Genomic DNA, 19,498 nt, shown 5'->3' with positions numbered 1-19,498 from the left:
CGCCCATCAGGGAAGAGGTAATGCAGCATCCACACCAGGACCCCTGGACTCAATAACAGTTACTCTCCCCAAGCTGTCAGGCTAATCAACACCTCCATCCATTAACCCACCCAACCATATCCCCCAACATCACTAGTTATCATTTTCTGTCAGTCACCTTGTGTACGGACACACCTGCATTTCAATCACTTTATGGAAATACAATCGGTCCATATGCTGATCTTATGTATTTATATTTATTGTATTTTATGCTTATGTTCTTTAATACTGCACCAGATCCAGACTAACAATAATTTCATTCTCCTTTGTGCTTGTGCACTGAAGAATGACAAACAATCTTGAATCTAGAATCCCAACATAGCCAGGCCCTGTATCAGTGTGAGGTTTGCTAGTGCACCGGAAATGGTTTAAACCAGTTTGGCAGTGGGAATTGGGATAAAGCCTAGCAAATGGGAAAATGATTGGAACAAGTGCTTGGGAACAAAGTAAGCATTTATATGAAAACTGATCATGAGGAAATATAAGATAGAGCTCTTGGTAAAGGTAGAAGCTGACAGAGTGTGTTGAATTCAGTAAGTGAGCCAGAGTCACAAACATGTCATAGAAAATAATCTTCTGACAATAAAGATCTGACTCAAACAGGTCATTGTTTGATGCAGAAATGATGAACATTTATAACTGATAATAATATTCCTGATGCTTTGGCTAGACATTAATCTCCTTTTGCTCATAGTATATAGCAATCCCAGTACCATGGTACATAGTAGTTCCATTTCATTCATGGAGTAAATTATGGGGAGAAGACGACAATGTGCTGATACAATATACGGAACATTGAAAGTTATTGCCTATGCCCAAATGGTTCAGGAAAGATATTATTGAGAAGACAACGGCAATGTTGCCTAGGAAGAATTTTGTAGCACTCGAGAGAGAAGGTATCTGGAAAAGATGAAGGACAGACTTTGATTGGTTAGAGTTAACTAGGTGCTATCATGGCACTGATTCTGCAGACCATTATTCAGTAGAAAAGACATAGGTGAACATACTTGTAGGCAAATCTCAGAAATGTACGAAACAACAGTGTTAATAACGGGGAATATAAATGATCCTAGTACCAATTTGGATGTGAATAGCACAGGAGCAGAATTTCTGAACTGTATTCTGAAGAACTTTCTGAATCAATAGGTTCTGTCCTGGCAGTATCACAAGTTGTAGATTAATTTATGCAACAAGCCATATTGAAAGTTAGGGGTGGCTACAACCAGCAGATGAACCTGTTCCAGATGAATTAATCAAAGCTTGCCAGGCAAAACTGAAATTATACAAGGGATGGCTTTAAAAGCTGCCATGGCTTTAAAGCAGTATATGCATTCCCTCTAGTGGAAATAGAAAAACAACCAAAGCCAGAGCTCCCTATACGATAAAGAAGTAGAGCTCCAGAGTGTATGTTCAGTTGTTAGTATAAATGAGAAGCTGAGTGTAGAAAACTAAGGAACTGAGAAAGGAAATGTGCAAAGAGAGAATATGCAGCTAGACTTCCAGTTAATAAAAAGGGAACCTAAATGTCTTCCACAGGTACGTAAAAAACAGAGTTGGGGAGAGGATATTAGCAGCTAAATTGAATTTGAAATTGATGATTGCAGAGGGCATGACGAGCTATTAAAGGAATATACATGCATGTCTTCACCAAGAAAAACCCTGCTGTCTTGGTCAAATAAGAAAGATTCTTGTCATGCTGGACAGGCTCAAAATACAGGAAAGGTAGCAGAAGCACTGACAAAACTTAAAATAGGTAAGTAGGAGGCGATGCATGATTCATTCTAGTTAAGGGACAAAATGTGCAGACATAAAGAACATAATCTTCTGGTTATCTTTAAGGTAGGGTAATAAAGGACAAGTGTTGTAGATGTCACACAGTTATTGGATAAAGGAATTTTTTTTAAAAAGCAAAAAAAAATCAGTTACTTCAACCTTGAAGGGCTTAGATTAATTAATGGAAACCAACACATATTTTAGAAGGATTGTAATGTTTAACACATTTGAATAGGTCTTTTGTTGAGAGAACACAGGTCGTTATTAAGTAGTAAATGGTGTGTGAGTTTTAGTAAGGCATTTAATAAATACTTAATTATTAAGCCTTGTTATTAATAAAGTCATATCCATATAGTAAACGGAAGTTTGACAGCATACTATTTTAGCTGTTAAGACATTTGTGACAAATGCTTGCTTCCTGGACAGGAACAAGGTGGAAACTATTGTTACTCAGAAATGAGGGAAGGGTTTAGTGCTTTTCCTGACGTTTCTGTGGATGTAGGTATACAGGGAACATTCAGAATTGTAGAGAGTGCAAAATGTGTAAGTTAGTGAGAGTCAAGAAGGATAATGATATATTTCAAAAGGAAATAAGAGTAACTGGGAAAATGGATGGACATGTGGCAACAATAATTAGAAACATAGAGAACCTACAGCACAATACAGGCCCTTCGGCCCACAATGCTATGCCGAACATGTACTTATGTTAGAAATAGCCTAGGGTTACCCATAGCCGTCTGTTTTTCTAAGCTCCATGTACCTATCCAGGAGTCTCTTAAAAGATCCTATCGTTTCCACCTCCACCACCATCGCTAGCAGCCCATTCCATGCACTCACCACTTTCTGCATAAAAAACTTACCCCTGACAATCCCCTCTATACCTACTTTCAGGCACTTTAAAAGTGTGCCCTCTCATGTTAGCCATTTCAGCCCTTGGAAAAAGCTTTTGACTACCTACACGATCAATGCCTCTCATCATCTTGTACACCTCTATTAGGTCACCTCTCATCCTCGGTCACTCCAAGGAGAAAAGGCCAAGTTCACTCAACCTGTTCTCATAAGACATGCTCCACAATCCAGGCAACATCCTTATAAATCTCCTCTGCACCCTTTCTATAGTTTCTACATCCTTCCTGTAGTGAGGTGACCAGAACTGAGCACAGTACTCCAAGTGCGATCTGACCAGTGGCCTATATAGCTGTAACATTACCTTTCGGCTCTTGAACTCAGTCCTACATTTGATAAAGGCCAGTGCACCATATGTCTTTTTAACCACAGAATCAACCTGCACAGTAGCTTTGAGCGTCCTATGGACTCGAACCCCAAGATCCCTCTGATCCTCCAGACTGCCAAGAGTCTTACCATTAATACTATATTCTGTCATCATATTTGACTTACCAAACTGAACCACCTCACACTTACTAACCCAGCTCTCCACTTCCTCATCCAGGTCATTTATAAATTGACAAAGAGAAGGGATCCCATAACAGATGCCCTTGGATCCTATGCCTCCTTGCTTTCTCAATAAGCATTGTATGAGCTACCCATGCAATATTGTATTCAATTAAATGTTAAGGAATCTTGCATGCCAATATTGTTGGGAAATTTCATTGTCTGGTTCTTCATGTTAAAATTCAATAATTGTCAAGCTGCCCAATAATTGCTAATTTTAATTTGGTTTTCTTGTTTCAGATCACGCTAAACAATCTTATGAAAGAGCAGGAAAAGGTGGAACATACCCACGGCAGTTTCCATTTTCAAACCACCGCAAAGACTACAGTGATGGTTCGTTAAGAAACAGAATTTTTTGAGATTCTAGATGTTTTTGCATTGATATCAGGATAATATATAAATTTCTCACTCATGTCCAGATACTAGCACTAGGTAGCTCTAAATTTCTCCTACTAGATTACTTGCCATGGAAGGTATTTCCTTGAGCACAGTAACATAGAATCATCATGATCTACAAAAGTATTTGGTCATGTTATTTGACCATAACCCATAAATGATGAAGCTGCAGCTTGTTCCATTTAAAGAGTTCTTAATTTGTTGCATTTATTTATGGTTGATTTTCTGTTGATAGTAGGAAAATACATGGGGGAGAAGAAAAATAAATATCTGGTATATTGTTCAAAAGTACATGGTGATATTTCAGAAGTTCTGAATTAAAAACAAAACTTCTGTTATGGTAAAAAACACAAAATGCTGCCAGAACTCAGCAGGCCAGACAGCATCTATGGGAGGAGGTAATAACGACGTTTCAGGCCGAAACCCTTCATCAGGAGTGCAGTAACATGGGATGTTCGAGGGGGGATAAGAAGTGGGGGGAGGGATAAAGTAGAGAGCTGGGAAGTGATAGGCTGGAGGGAAATGGGCTAGGGGGAAGGTGGAGAATCATAGGAAATAAAAGAGAAAGAAAGGTAGGGCTGGGGGGAGAGATTATAGTGAGGGGAGAAAAAGAGAGAGAGAGAACCAGACTAAAATAGATAGGGATGGGGGTAAAGGTGGGGGACAGGGGTATCAACGGAGGTCTGTGAGTTGAATGTTCATGCCGGCAGGAAGGAGGCTACCTAGGCGGGAGATAAGGTATTGCTCCATTGACCTGCATGTGGCCTCATCTTGACGGTAGAGGAGGCCATGGACAGACATATCGGAGTGGGAGTGGTCTGTGGAATTGAAGTGTGTGGCCACAGGGAGATCCCGCCACTGCTGGAGGACCGAGCGCCGGTGGCAAGATGAGGCCACACGCAGGTCCATGGAGCAATACCTTATCTCCTGCCTAGGTAGCCTCCTTCCTGCCGGCATGAACATCCCACTCACTGACCTCCGTTGATACCCCTGCCCCCCACCCTTACCCCCATCCCTATCTATTTTAGTCTGGTTCTCTTTCTCTCTTTCCCCCCTCACTATAATCTCTCCCCCCAGCCCTACCTTTCTTTCTCTTTTATTTCCCATAATTCTCCACCTTTCCCCTAGCCCATTTCCCTCCAGCCTATCACTTCCCAGCTCTCTACTTTATCCCTCCCCCCACTTCTTATCCCCCCTCGACCATCCCATGTTACTTCACTCCTGATGAAGGGTTTCGGCCCGAAAAGTCATTATTACCTCCTCCCATAGATGCTGTCTGGCCTGCTGAGTTCTGCCAGCATTTTGTGTTTTTTATTTATTTCCAGCATCTGCAGATTCACTCGTGTTGCTTCTGTTATGGTATTGGGTCATTTGGTTCTTGCTTAATGGAGTTGCAAGGAGACTAGAATATCATCAACACTAGAAATAACAAATTTCCCTTTGCGTCAGAGTCTAGAAAGTGAGTTTTGGCAGGCTGTTCAAATTTGAACACATCCTGTACCCACCCAGTGATCATATGTGCATTCTTTCCAGTGGGAGTCAACATATAATACTTTGGAATCGGATTTATGTGTTTTTGTTTTCCACCTTTCTGCATGGAAGGCACTTGCTCACTCATATTACTCTTTCTAAGATTGTTTTCACACAAATGTGCAATTAAACCTTAACGCTAAACTGTATAAGGGTCCATGCACTTGACAAGTGAACAGTTGGATCTGTTCTAACATAATAAAATCTGGACAACACTATTCCTCTGCCTCCTTTGTATTTTCCACTACTCAGCATGCTTGTTTATATGTAGACCTATTTAATTACCAAGGGATCATTTTCTAATGAAAAATTGTCAGGTAAGTCCAGGTGTTTGTGAATCTAAAACAAGGCCTGAGGAGTTTTTTATTCCCCTTTTGGCATTGCATATCGGTTGTATGCTTCATTATTAAAAATATAATTATTTAGATTAGTGGTTAAACAGGAAGTTATCGTTGCATGTTCTACAACTGTACTTAAGCTCATATTCTTGGTTGATGATTCAATGCATTACGGACAAAGAAAGCTATTGTTAGAAATGCCATCATTTTAACTGTTTATGTGAATGATTCTAAGCTGCTACTAGAACAAGAACAAAGAGTATTAAGCCACAAAATTCAGCCTCATATGAAGGTACCGATTTGTTCAAACTTGGTGTCTGGTGAGCGCATTTATTTGAAGCACGCCTAATGCTTTTAGTAACATGCAAACGTGGCTGATTGTGACATCAATGAGCATGCAATACTAACCTGAAATCAAACCATTTGGAAGTTAGCACTCCAACTAATGATTCATTAAAGTAGCGAACATAGGATGCAAGCGGTGAAAGGCTTTGTGCGATTTTGAGGCTCCTGCTCAGATCGTTTGCTCCCAGATATGGGAACTGTAGTAGAGATTGCCGATGAATTGCAGCACAGCTTACAGAATAAGCCAAAGCATGGCAGTGGAGCAAGAAGAGTAAGAAGAGTAAGAATGCATAATAGCTCCAAAGGGAAGCTTCAGGTTCTTCTATTAATGAGTTCCTCGCCTCCTTGATCCATTTTCAGTGGTTATTGGTTGCAAGCAGTAAGTGAATTTGAAGGCCTCTTGAAGACTTTTCCAGAAGCAAAGGTTGTGGCTGAGTTAACACATCATCTTATCTATGGTCAGTTTTGGAGGCAGGCATATTTAACTGAATCTTCTCAGCTCTTGAATGCTCTGGGCAGCCCCAGTTTCTCTCATGATAGACTCTACGTATTTGAATTGCCTTCCACATTTGCCTAGATACAGTAACAGTGCTTCAAAAGCAATTACTCACTGCAGTGCACTGTAGAAATTGTGAGTGTGTGAATGTTTAGAGTCATAGAAAAGCACAGCATGGAAACTGGCCCTTTGGCCCATCTAGTCCATGCTGAACTATTTAAACGGCCGGCTCCCATCAACTTGCTCTGCACAATAGCCTCCATAACCCAACAATCCATGTACCTAAATTCTTGTTTTATTTATCTTTTTCTTCCCTTCAGGGAGAAGGACTTTTCCACGAAGCTTCATCCATCAAGAAAATCTTTTCCAACTAGTCCCTTCCATTCGGTCGCATAGTACCAATGGGGACAGCATGGGGATTACTTTGCAGTCTGATGACAACTGGACCATTCGATGGAGCAGCGAAGATAAAAATTGTTTTAAAGTTCATGACAGGCATTTGTCTTCAGCATGTAAGTAAATCCATAGCACTTTTCCCAAGGGGAAACCAGAGCTGAAGTATCATGAGAATTTTAAAATAGGATTAAAATTTTTTTTTTAATGGTTTGAATTTCAATTATTACTTTTTAGCAAATTTCAAGGGTGATGATACTCTATTTTTAGTTTATGCTAGACCTCACAAAGAAAGCATATTTACAATTTTATGATGCTGTTAAATTCTACAAGCATAGGAATGCTTACAATGAAAATATTATTGCAGGACCTCACCAATACACACAAAGTGCACATTGATGGAATAAATCCAGGTTATTTTTAGATTACAGTGAAGAGTACATAGGGCAAAAGTTACTCCAATTGTTAAGTGTAGTATAGTAAATCATAAATTGCTATATAATCTTTCTAGTGCTGATTTAAATATTGAAATTCCTTTGCAAATTGCAATACACTAATGTGAAAGAATTATTTCACTATCTGGTTTTAAATTGTGTGGAGTTAGCCACATGTACACATTTATGTCAGGGGGTAAAAGCAATCTTTGATCTATCCTGGACAAATATAGTAGTATGCCTGTGTTTCATAAATCAACTCACTCAGCAAACCACAGATTAAGAAGACAAAAGAGTCATTTTTTAAGCGTAAATTGATGGAGACCAGCCTTAAATGGTTTACTGTTATAGAATTCCAGGCACATAATTCCTGGTAAGCACACTTCTAAGAATTTTATTTCTGTCTTTTATCACCCTCAACCATCCCACTTACCTGGAGATGTTTTATGGTCTAAGATTGTGTGTTTGATAAACCCCACCCCAAATGGGCCTGATTGCTCTGAGCCTCACCACTTCTTGGTTGTTTGTCCTTTGCCTCATGTTTTTCATTTTCTTTATGCTTTAAACCTTAGACTGGAGGCCTAATCCTCCTTCGCCCACCAAGCCTTTATCCCCAGATTAATTTTGAATACAGACCCTCATCACCCTGAGATCGTTGCTCCCCTTGTGCATTACAGCATCGCACATTCCGGAGATGTGGTGCTATCTTGTACTTATAGATGGTGAATACTTTCTAGGTTGAAATATTTAGCATCGTCTCATGTGTTACTTAATCCAGCAATCTAGATATAATATCAATTAACACATTGATTTACATTGGTATGATATTTTGTATAAATTAAGATATAAACAAGTAAATCGGGGGCTTGCTGACAGCAGTGAGCTACTGTACTTTCCCCTTTGTGTAGTTTACAATGATATCATCTTTAATTGTGAAGAATAACTGGATTTATTTTTAAGCAAAACTCATTTTCTGCAAACACTAATATTGCTGTAAAGGATACTAAAAAGCATTAGTTCTGTTCCTGGATATAGGGAAGTTACAAATTTATTAATGATGGTTAACATTTTAAAAGAGCTGGTCTAATTAAAGCACAATAGCCTTCCTCTCGAGTCATTATTTGAAAGTTAAACAAAAATAGAAATAGGAAAGATTACAACTGAAGCTCTTTTGAACTTAATTCCAACAGCACCGAGAGCTCCCATCAACTGGATACTAGGAAAATTTCTTGGACGGGGAGCATTTGGAGAAGTTTACCTGTGCTACGACGCTGACACGGGTAGAGAACTAGCAGTCAAGCAAGTGGCTTTTGACGCAGATTGCCAAGAAACAAGCAAGGTCGGTGATTGAGTCAACTTGCTTGTGTGTCGTGTGATCTAGATCTCACCACAGACCACATCATGCCCTCCTTTCCCCTCTCCTTTCCACTTTCTGCAGCGATCACTCTCTCCATAACTCCCAGATTCACTCATCTCTCTCTCCCCAATCCCTCTCACCTATAATCTTAGAAAGTGCAATACATACCCCCTCATCACAATCCAGGACTTGCAACAGCCCATCCAGATGAGACAATTTTCATGTGCAGATACCCTGAACATTATTTATTGTTTCTATTGTAGTCTCTTTTATATCTGATATCTTTATATCCAAGTATCTTTGCTTCATCCACTATGCCCTTCTGTATCTCCTAGTTGTCGGTCATTTTAATTTTCTTTCCTGTTCCATACGGACATGTCTGTCCACAGCTTTCTCCGCTGCCATTTTGAGGCCCAACAGAGAAAAGAGAAACAGCATTCTCTGCTTGCAACCTGGCAGTATGGACACTGAATTTTTATTCCTCTAGTAACTGTTCTCCTTCTGTCTTTTTTTCTATTTTTCTCTCTTCTTAATCTACCTGCCCCCCTCACCATCATCTCCATCTGCCCATCACTCACACACCTCTTGAACCGGTTCCCCTCCTCACCTCCTTTCTTCCCTATCAGACTCCTTCACCTTCGGCCCTTTATCACTTCCATCTATCACCTCCCAGCTTCTGATGCTATTTCCGCTCTCCCCTCCTTCATCAAGTGGATCCAGCTACCTCCTTCTGAGCCATGCACCACCTCTTCCCTCACTTTTCGTACTGAAGCTGGATTTGGTTTATTATAGTCACCGGGACCAAAATGCAGTGAAAAGTTTGTCTTGCAAGTTGTCCGTACAGATCAAATCATTACACAGGGCACTGAGGCCGAACAAGGTAAAACGATAATAGAATAAAGTACAGCAGCTACAGAGAGAGTGCGTGATCAAAACAAAGTGAACTGTGAGGTCAGAAATTGATCCTGTAGTGCAAGAGGTTTATTCAGTGGGATGCATGAAAATGGATAGTTGAGACTTTTCATTTGGCCCTGGCCCGAAATGTCGATTGTTTATTCATTTCCATAGATGCTGCCTGACCTACTGAGTTCATCCAGCATGTGTGTGTGCTGCAAGATTGAGGGGCATTCAGCTTTTATCCCACTGAATAAACCTCTTGCACTACAGGATCGATTTCTGACCTCACAGTTCACCTTGTTTTGATCACGCACTCTCTCTGTAGCTGCTGTACTTTATTCTATTATCGTTTTACCTTGTTCGGCTTCAGTGCCCTGTGTAATGATTTGATCTGTATGGACAACTTGCAAGACAAACTTTTCACTGCATTTTGGTACCGGTGACTATAATAAACCAAATCCAGCTTCAGTACGAAAAGTGAGGGAAGAGGTGGTGCATGGCTCAGAAGGAGGTAGCTGGATCCACTTGATGAAGGAGGGGAGAGCGGAAATAGCATCAGAAGCTGGGAGGTGATAGATGGAAGTGATAAAGGGCCGAAGGTGAAGGAGTCTGATAGGGAAGAAAGGAGTAAAGTGAGGGAGGTGAGGAGGGGAACCGGTTAAAGAGGTGTGTGAGTGATGGGCAGATGGAGAGGATGGAGGAGGGAAGGAGACATGGTGAGGGGGGCAGGTAGATTAAGAAGAGAGAAAAATAGAAAAAAAGACAGAAGGAGAACAGTTGAGTTCTACTAGTGTCTTGTACATTGATTTAGGTTCTTCTTGGGCGTTGCTGGTATTAAGCAAGAATCTGGGGCAATCACGGAACATGTTTGCACTTATTCCAGGAAATAATGACTGTATGTATGATTAGTAAATTTTAAGAGAATTTTGTTCATAGATTCTCAATCTACCACTTTTTAAAGTTTTTAAAAATTCAGTTTGTGTAAGGTCTCTAACTTTAAATATTGAAAAGTTTGTTTTTGACTAATCAGTAAAGGAAAAAGAGATGAGCTAGTATATTTAGAAGATATGTGCATATTCACCATTTCAATGTGAAAACACATTGTAAGGGAAACCTTTCCAGTGTTCTTGTACAAGTTATTCTTTGGAATGGGTATGAGCAATTTGTTCCTTCATTTCCTGATGATCCTTTCAGAAAGAAGTGGGTTGCAGAATTAATATTAATATGACAAGTATTTTAAAGTTCAGGGTCACATGTGGACTCGAGGGAGGATTTCCACAAAAATAAATTACCTAATCAGTGCATGATTTCCACAGCCATCTCTCCATTTCATGTAGTAATGACAAACTAAGCTCATTCAAAATTAGATTACCTTTATGTGGTCAAATGCACATGACATACTGAGAGGAATTTTAACTGGTAACCTCTCTCAAATAGAATAATAAATTAATTGTGTGCAAATGGAAGGTGGTGGGGAATATTAATGCAATAGTACATATTGTTAATTTAAATGAAGAGAAGCCTGCTGCTTGACAGTTGGTTACTTTTCTTATTGTTGCAGGAAGTCAACGCTTTGGAATGTGAAATTCAGTTATTAAAGAATCTTCGCCATGATAGGATAGTGCAGTATTATGGGTCGCTCCTGGATTCAATGGAAAGAAAGTTGTCAATCTTTGTAGAATATATGCCAGGTGTAAGTATTGACTACTTGCTTTTAGTTACTCTGTTTTCGTATGGCAGCATATGTCTTAAACAATTCCTTTCCCTGCTTTTTTAGCAGGCCCCAGTACATTCTAAGACTTTATTGATGTACATCGGGAGCCTTCTCAAACAAGCTTCCATTGGTTTTAATCATACACTGTGCAGTTGATTTAAAAGAAAGCCCCATAAGTCACAGTGGCAATGTGCTGCAGACACCTAACAAATCCTCATGTGTTCATGTTTAGGGTGAAGGCATGAAAAACATCAGTCACTAAATATTTGTGTGGAGGGAGAATATCCCAAAGAAGGTGCATTCCTTTATGTGAAAGAAATGGTCAGCAGGGTATATAATAATTTTAGAGACTGCATCATAACTATCATAATCATTGATCCTGATGATGTTAGACAAGGAGCAATCCTGGTCGATTATTTACACCTCTCCTTCCTTAGCCACATCTACTTCAATTGATATCAGCAGATAAATGCTAGATGATCCTTTGCCCTTCCTGTTATCTGTACTTCCGTCCTAAAATGTGCAATGTATTTAAGTTGGATGAGGCTTTTTTCCCCAAAGTTCAAAGTACATTTATTATTAAAGTATGTATACTAAATACAACCTTGAGATTCATCTCCTTACAGGCAACCACAAAACAAAGAAACCCAATAGAACCCTTTTTTTTAAAAAAAAAGGTCATCAAAAAATCCACTGTGCAGAAAAAAACAAATCATGCAATCTAAACAAGTAAGCAAATAACACTCAGAACTGAAGTTCACAAAAGTTCAAGAAGTTCTGTTCTGTCTTCTAAAGTCTGATTATCTGGTTGAATTGGATAACAGCTGTCAATGTTGCCATTTAACCATATGCCATACAAAATGTTAGTCAACATTCCCATTCTTGTGTAATGGAATATAGAGTACAGGCAATTAGATGAGAACAAATTCAAAGTACTGTTTTATGTTCTCCTTCACATATTAAACAGTTCATGAGGACAAAGACTGAAGGCACGAAATAGAACACGGGATTCTGTAGTTGCTGAAATTCTTGAGCAACACATAGGAAGTGCTGGAGGAACTCAGCAAGTCAGGCGACATCTATGGAAGGGAATAAACGATCAATGTTCTGAAGCGAGGCCCCCCCCCCCCCCCCCCATATTCCACCCCATAGATGTGCCTATTGTGCTGAGTTCCTCCAGTATTCAATATGAATTAATCAAGGCTCAAAGTAGCAAGTGTTGTCTTGCCATAGAATGTACTGAATGTCATTTGCTATGAAACTAGAACCAAGCAAACAATGGGCAACAAAATAGGGAAATGAATACAATTAACTTTCACTACGGCTTGTGTTTTAAAGGACCTATTATAAATGTTGCAGCAAATAGCAACCAGGAAATTCTCAAGATTGTTTTTTTTTGCTTATAATGTCCTTATAAGAATGCTGAACCCCCTAGAGCAGGGGGTTCCAAGACTATTAGAAGCAGAATAAGGTTTAATATCACTGGCATATGTTGTGAAATTTGTTGTTTTGTCACAGCAGCACATTGCAATATGTAATAAAAAACTATAAATTACATTAAGAAGAATATATAAAAGCTAAATACATAGTCAAAAAGGGAGGGAAAAATTTGTGAGGTAGTGTTCATGGGTTCATTGCCCTTTCAGAATCAGATGGCAGAGGGGAAGATGCTGTTCTGAAATGATAAAGTGTGTGTCAGGCTCCTGTACCACCTCCTTGATGGTAGCAAAGATGAGGGCATATCCTGGGGGATGGGGATCCTTGATGTTGGATGCACCTTTTTGAGGCATTGCCTCAATGCTGGGGAGGCTAGTGTACATGATGGAACTGACTGAGTTTGCAGCTTTCTGCATCTTTTTTCAATCCTATGCAGTGGCCTCTCCGTACCATACAGTGATGAATGCTCTCCATGGTACACATATAGAAACTTGTGAAAGACTTTGCTGACGTACCAAGTCTGCCCAAACTCCTAATGAAATATAGGCACTGCCATGCCTTCTGTGTAATTGCATCAGTGTGTTGGGTCCACGATAGATCTTCAGAGATATGACACCCAGGAACTTGTAGCTGTTCACCCTTCCCACTTCTGATCCCTCGATGACGACAGGGTTTGTGTTCCTTCAACATTGAATAGAAGATTGCCGTTGCAACACCGCTCGACCAGCTGACCTCTTTTGCTCCTGTACGCCTCCTCATCACCACCTGAAATTCTGCCAACAGTTGGCAAATTTATAAATGGCGCATGAGCTGTGCCTAACCACCCAGTTGTAGCTATAGACAAAGTAAAGCAGTGAGCTGAGCCCACATCCTTGAGGCGCACTCGTGTTGATTGTCAGCGAGAAAAAGATATTATTTCCGATCTGCAAATACTGTGGTCTCCTGGTGAGAAAGTCAAGGATCCAGTTGCAGCTGAAGGTACAGAGGCCTGGGTTTTAGAGCTTGTAATTAGAACAGAGGGTGTGATTGTGCTGAATGCTGAGCCGTAATCAATTAACAGCAGCCTGACATAGGTATTACTATCGATGAGGTGATCCAAGGCCAAGTAGAGGGCCAATGAGATAGCATTCTCTGTAGACCTATTGTGGCGCTAGGAAATATGCAGTGGGTCCAGGTCCTCGCTTAGACAGGAGCTGATTCTGGCCATGACCAACCTGTCAAAGCACTTCATCACCATACGTGTGAATGCAACTGGCAGCTGACCCTGCTCCTCTTGGCCACTATTATTGTTACTCTTTTGAAGCAGATGGGAACCTCCAGCTGCAAGAGTGAGAGATTGAAAACCTCCTTGAACACTGCCACCACCTGATTGGCACAGGTTTTTGGTGCTCTACCAGGTACATCATCTGGGCCTGGCACCTTGTGAGGCTTCACCCTCATGAAAGATGTTCTGACATCAGCCTCTGAGACAGCCATCACAGGGTCTCCAGATGCTGCAGGGATTTGCAGAGGTGTAGTTTTATTCTCCCTTTCAAAACATGTGTAAAAGCTGTTGAGCTCGTCTGGGAGTGAAGCATTGCAGACGTTCATGATGTTAGGTTCCGCCTTGTAGGAAGCATTGACCTGCAAACCCTGCCAGATTCCGTCTCTAGCTTCAAACGAACCAATAACTAACCTGTATATTGCAGGTTATCTTTTATTAGCATCGAAGTAATATTGGATTCTCTGGATGGGCTGTGAGTTTTCTCAAGCTCATCATTATTGTGTTTGCAATACACAACTGGAAAAAAAGATCCAGACTGTTTGAATTGCAGGTGAGCAGTTTAATAGCAGTTGCTGCAGCCTTTTCCTTCTCAATTGTTCATCTTTGATTCGGTTTAGTTGATGATGTTATGTTGTCTGAGGTTCAGTTTGAAGATGCAGAAGTCATTGGAGGGAGGAAGGTGATGGAGAATCCTTTTCTTCTTTTCTATGGCTTAGAATATCTTGCATTATTTTAAACATGAGATAGTGCACTGACTTATTGTGGCTTCAGTTGTTAATTTTGATTCATTCAGGGCTCTGTCAAGGACCAATTAAAAGCTTATGGAGCTCTCACTGAGAACGTCACTCGAAAGTACACCAAACAGATACTAGAAGGGGTTTCCTACCTGCACAGCAATATGATTGTACACAGAGATATTAAAGGTATGATGTAAATGTTTTTTTCCTCACACCTTAGGTGTTTTACGTTAGTAACTAGTGACTAATAAATCTGTGGTTATCCTTGCCTTGGAGAATATAAAGGTTGATGTTTGTCATTTCAGACAAGGAATATGTCTCTACTATTTCTGGACAATTAATTGCATCTTTGTCCCACTGGGTACAACTGCTAACTGCAGAATATTAGTGGTGCAGAGGCTGCTTCACTGAGATGAATTGAAATTCTGAAGTACAGGCATTAAGCTGATTTCACATGTAAAAACTTATTACCAGTTGAGGGAAGAGGCGAGGTAAAGGTGCCCATTTGAAGCCATAAGATACAGGAGCTGAATTAGGCCATTAGGCCCATCGAGCCTGTTACACCATTCCATCTTGGCTGATTTATTATCCCTCACAACCCTATTCTCTTGCCTTCTCCCCTTAACCTTTGACACCCTGTCTAATCAACAACCCATCAATATCCACTTTAAATATACTCAATGGCTTACTGCCATCTGTGACAATGAACTCCACAGATTCATCACCCTCTGGCTAACAAAGCTCCACCTTATCTCTGTTCTAAATGGACACCCCTCTATTCTGAGGCTGTGCCCTCTTGTCCTGTACTCTCCCACTATTAGAAACATCCTCTTCACATCCACTCTGTTTAGGCCTTTCAGTAATCCACCCAATCTCCCAGTCAGAGCTAATGGAACCCATGGCACTATTCAATGAAGAGCAGAGTGAGTTTTTCTCAGTGCCTTAGTCAATAAACATCACCCAAGCAAAAACTCTGATGTAGATTACCTGACCATTATCACATTGCTCTCTTTGGGGTGTTAGTGTGCTTGATATAGCAGCTGTCTTTCATATTATTGTATGCATTAGTGTTAAGGTTTGGGTTGTGTAGTTTTAGGGTGACAATAGTCCAAATGTACTTATTTGCTGCAGAGAACATAGGAATACTCTGAGTAAAATACAAATGACTTACAAGTGAGTCCAAATGAAGGATCTTCAGCCTGAAATGTTAACTCTTATTTTCTCACAGATGTGGCTTGACTTGCTGAGTATTTTCAGCATACTCTGGATTTACTTTCGTTATTCTTTAGTTTTCAGTTCATTGTTACCATTTGAATATTTTTGGGCCAACGATTTTTCACTTGAATATAAATTGCCTTTACTAAGTGTCTCACAGTCTGTGTTTTTCAACTGTTGTGATTATTTGTTACTTTCTACAGGCTTTATGTAACTTCACCATGTTAACATGTTCCATTCCACTGTCTTCAGATCTGCAGTTTCACTTTGCAGATTTGATCTGCAAAACATTTACTTGGGTTTCACTGAATAAAAACAATGTGATAAGATCAAAAGGATCCCTGAGTCAGCCGCATGCATTGCGTTGCATGTTTGTGCTAATTAAGGCAATGCTCGACTCCTCCTTTAGGCAAACAGTGTTTTAAAGTTAGACTTGGCATAACTTCAATCAGTGAAGTTGTTTGCCTCTTTTTATGTTAATCTTTGGAGACTCATTCACCATTAGCAAAATTGGATTTGCTCCACATCCCAAGCTGACTTTGAGTAGATGGTGATGGTCCTTCCCTTTGAACTGTCTATTTAGTGAACGTGGGAGACTGCTCGACACTCCCTTGAGCAGCAAAGAGTCAAAGCAACACACACAAAAGGTTGGAAGAGCTCAGTAGATCAGGGAGTGTCTATGAAAAAAAGTTGACGATTGAGGCCGAGACCCTTCATCAGGACTGGAAAGAAAAGGGGAAGGAGTCAGGCTCAGAAGGTGGGGGGAGGGGAGGAAGAAGTACAAGGGGGTAGGTAATGTGAAACCGGGAGAGGGTTGGGAGGTTGATTATTGAAAGAGATAAAAGGCTGGAGAAGGGGATTGTGATAGGAGAGGACAGAAGACCATGGAAGAATGGGAAGGGGGAGGAGCACCAGAGAGAGGTCATGGGTAGATAAGAAGAGAAGATGTGAACGGGAAACAAGAATAGGGAATGGGGAAGGAGAGGACAGGGAGGCAATTGCCAAAAGTTCAAGAAATCAAATCTGTCTTCAAACACTATTTAACATGGACAAATGATGTCATATAAACCAACAGCAGGTTGAATTCTTTTACTCCCTCCTATTTCCCCAAAAGAGAGTGCCCTTTAGCATAAGCAAACTCAAGTGTCCAGCATTTATTCATTTTAAACTTTCACAAGTTGGTTTGCATACATACCCGAAAGTACGTCATTATTAAACAGAAATAACCTCCATCATATCAATTTGATAAATAAAGAAGTGTCATTCTGCTATATGCTTTGTTTTGTGCCTTGCATTATGAAGTAACTTGCTTCTACATCTCCTTTTAATCAGGACACACTAGCTTAAAATGTTGCAGTGCATACATCGGAACAAGCCTGTGCCAAACACTCCTTCATTTCCTGTCCGTTTCAATAGTGTCCCACCCTCTTTGTAAGGTGCCATCGCCCTTGCTCTGAGCTTCTTGATAGCGCAAAATTGGATCAAGCTGTAAGGAAATAATTCTGCTTTTCCATGCTACAGGAAGGGCTGGGAAAAAGAAGTGGGAAAATAATTCTTGGTCTAAAGCAATGACCTAGCCTTCAGCCTTTAAAATTTTTAAGAGCTTAGCAGTTTACAATTCCTTTTTATTTATGATTTTTGGCATGGTAACCAAGAGGAACAAAGAGGGATGGTGACAGGGCCTTATGGGGGGGGGGGGGGGGGAGAATGTTGGGGATGGATGAATACAGAGCATGGAAGTGGAAAAGAGGCTGAGAAAATATAGCTAAATATGGATCATTATTGGTTAAATAGGTAATTGTGATGTTCATCTGATGAGGTCATAAGGCAGCATGCAAGCGCAACTTCTGCCACCTCCAACGGGATCCCACTACCAAACACATCTTTCCCTCCCCTCCCTTTCTGCTTTCCGCAGGGATCGCTCCCTACGCGACTCCCTTGTTCATTCGTCCCCCCCATCCCTTCCCACCGATCTCCCTCCTGGCACTTATCCTTGTAAACGGAACAAGTGCTACACCTGCCCTTACACTTCCTCCCTCACACCATTCAGGGCCCCAAACAGTCCTTCCAGGTGAGGCGACACTTCACCTGTGAGTCGGCTGGTGTGGTACACTGTGTCCGGTGCTCCCGGTGTGGCCTTTTATATATTGGTGAGACCCGGCGCAGACTGGGAGACCGTTTCGCTGAACACCTACACTCTGTCCGCCAGAGAAAGCAGGATCTCCCAGTGGCCACACATTTTAATTCCACGTTCCATTCCCATTCTGATATATCTATCTATGGCCTCCTCTACTGTCAAGATGAGGCCACACTCAGGTTGGAGGAACAACACCTTATATTCCGGCTGGGTAGCCTCCAACCTGATAGCATGAACATTGACTTCTCTAACTTCTGTTAATGCCCCTCCTCCCCTTATTACCCCATCCCTGATATATTTAGTTCCCCCCCTCCTTTTTCTTTCTCTCTGCCCATCACTCTGCCTGTTCTCCATCTCCCTCTGGTGCTCCGCTTCCCCTTTCTTTCTCCCTAGGCCTCCCGTCCCATGATCCCTTCCCTTCTCCAGCTCTGTATCCCTTTTGCCAATCACCTTTCCGGCTCTCAGCTTCACCCCACCTTCTCTGTTCTTCTCCTATCATTTCGCATTTTCCCCTCCCCCTCCTACTTTCAAATCTCTTACTATCTTTCCTTTCAGTTAGTCCTGACAAAGGGTCTCAGCCCGAAACATCAACAGTGTCTCTCCCTATAGATGCTGCCTCGCCTGCTGCGTTCCACCAGCATTTTGTGTGCGTGTTGTTTGAATTTCCAGCATCTGCAGATTTCCTCATGAAGCATATATTTTGCTGATTTGGGAAGGGTAAACTACAGTGCAAACTCAATGTAGAACAAGTTGGGGCAATTTCAACATCCTCATTCCATCCAGGCAGCTTATCTACATTATATTTTACTCACTTTATAGGCGAAACTTACACTTACTAACCTAATTTGCACTTAGCTATATTTACGAAAGATAATGCCAAGCAGTCACTTATTGTGAGATACGAGCCCACGTTGTGCTTGTTGTCAAGAACTAATCTGGGATAGTGAAGTATATGTCCTGAATGCTTGTTTCTGGTAACAATTCATTCAGTTTCAGGAACAACTTAATTTGCATGAAGCAGCAGTGACCATTTTGGGATCATCTTGCTGCATTCCCGTAACTCAGTTCCGGTCTTCCGGATGTGTGTAACCTTTATGTCCTATATCTCATTTTTTTTCCCAACACTATAAAATTGATGGCCTATTCCGTCCAGAACTGAACGGAAATTCCAAACGTGGATCTTATTTACTACCAGAGTAACTCAACGTAAAGCTTTGCTAGAGCTTGTGTTCCATACTTTAATTATATCTATGCTCAGTTATGTAAAAATTATTCTTACTACCCCTATGTTTAACATCATCCATCTCAACTTCAGAATATGCCCAACATTTGTCAGACAAAATTGATTTAGTTTTCACTAACTTTCTTTCCTACCACTGATCTAAGGATCACCAGCTCATAATGTCCTACAATTGCTCTTCTTTAAGTACAGGAACAACAATGGCTATTGTACAGTCCCCTGGGACCTCGCCTATGTCTAACGATATTTAACAACAATTGTAGCTATTTTGTTTGTGAACATAGGTACAGTACCGTAGTGTTTA

General features: G+C 40.8%; 1 protein-coding gene across 2 annotated transcripts in view; it reads left to right on the top strand.

Annotated features, from left to right (window-relative positions):
* The window catches only part of map3k22 (mitogen-activated protein kinase kinase kinase 22), a 100,950-nt gene that overhangs the window by 78,161 nt on the left and 3,291 nt on the right, over positions 1–19,498 (top strand). For both annotated transcript variants that reach the window (XM_073048706.1, XM_073048697.1), the window contains exons 11-15: positions 3,505–3,597; positions 6,690–6,881; positions 8,387–8,535; positions 11,012–11,143; positions 14,659–14,788. In XM_073048706.1, coding sequence (XP_072904807.1) covers positions 3,505–3,597; positions 6,690–6,881; positions 8,387–8,535; positions 11,012–11,143; positions 14,659–14,788 — 696 coding nt within the window. The remainder of the gene's footprint in view (positions 1–3,504; positions 3,598–6,689; positions 6,882–8,386; positions 8,536–11,011; positions 11,144–14,658; positions 14,789–19,498) is intronic.

This window comes from Hemitrygon akajei, chromosome 1, assembly GCF_048418815.1.
Source record: "Hemitrygon akajei chromosome 1, sHemAka1.3, whole genome shotgun sequence".
Classification (NCBI taxonomy): Eukaryota; Metazoa; Chordata; class Chondrichthyes; order Myliobatiformes; family Dasyatidae; genus Hemitrygon; species Hemitrygon akajei.
Note: the sequence above shows the minus strand (reverse complement) of the source record. Positions and strands in the feature narration are given on the sequence as shown.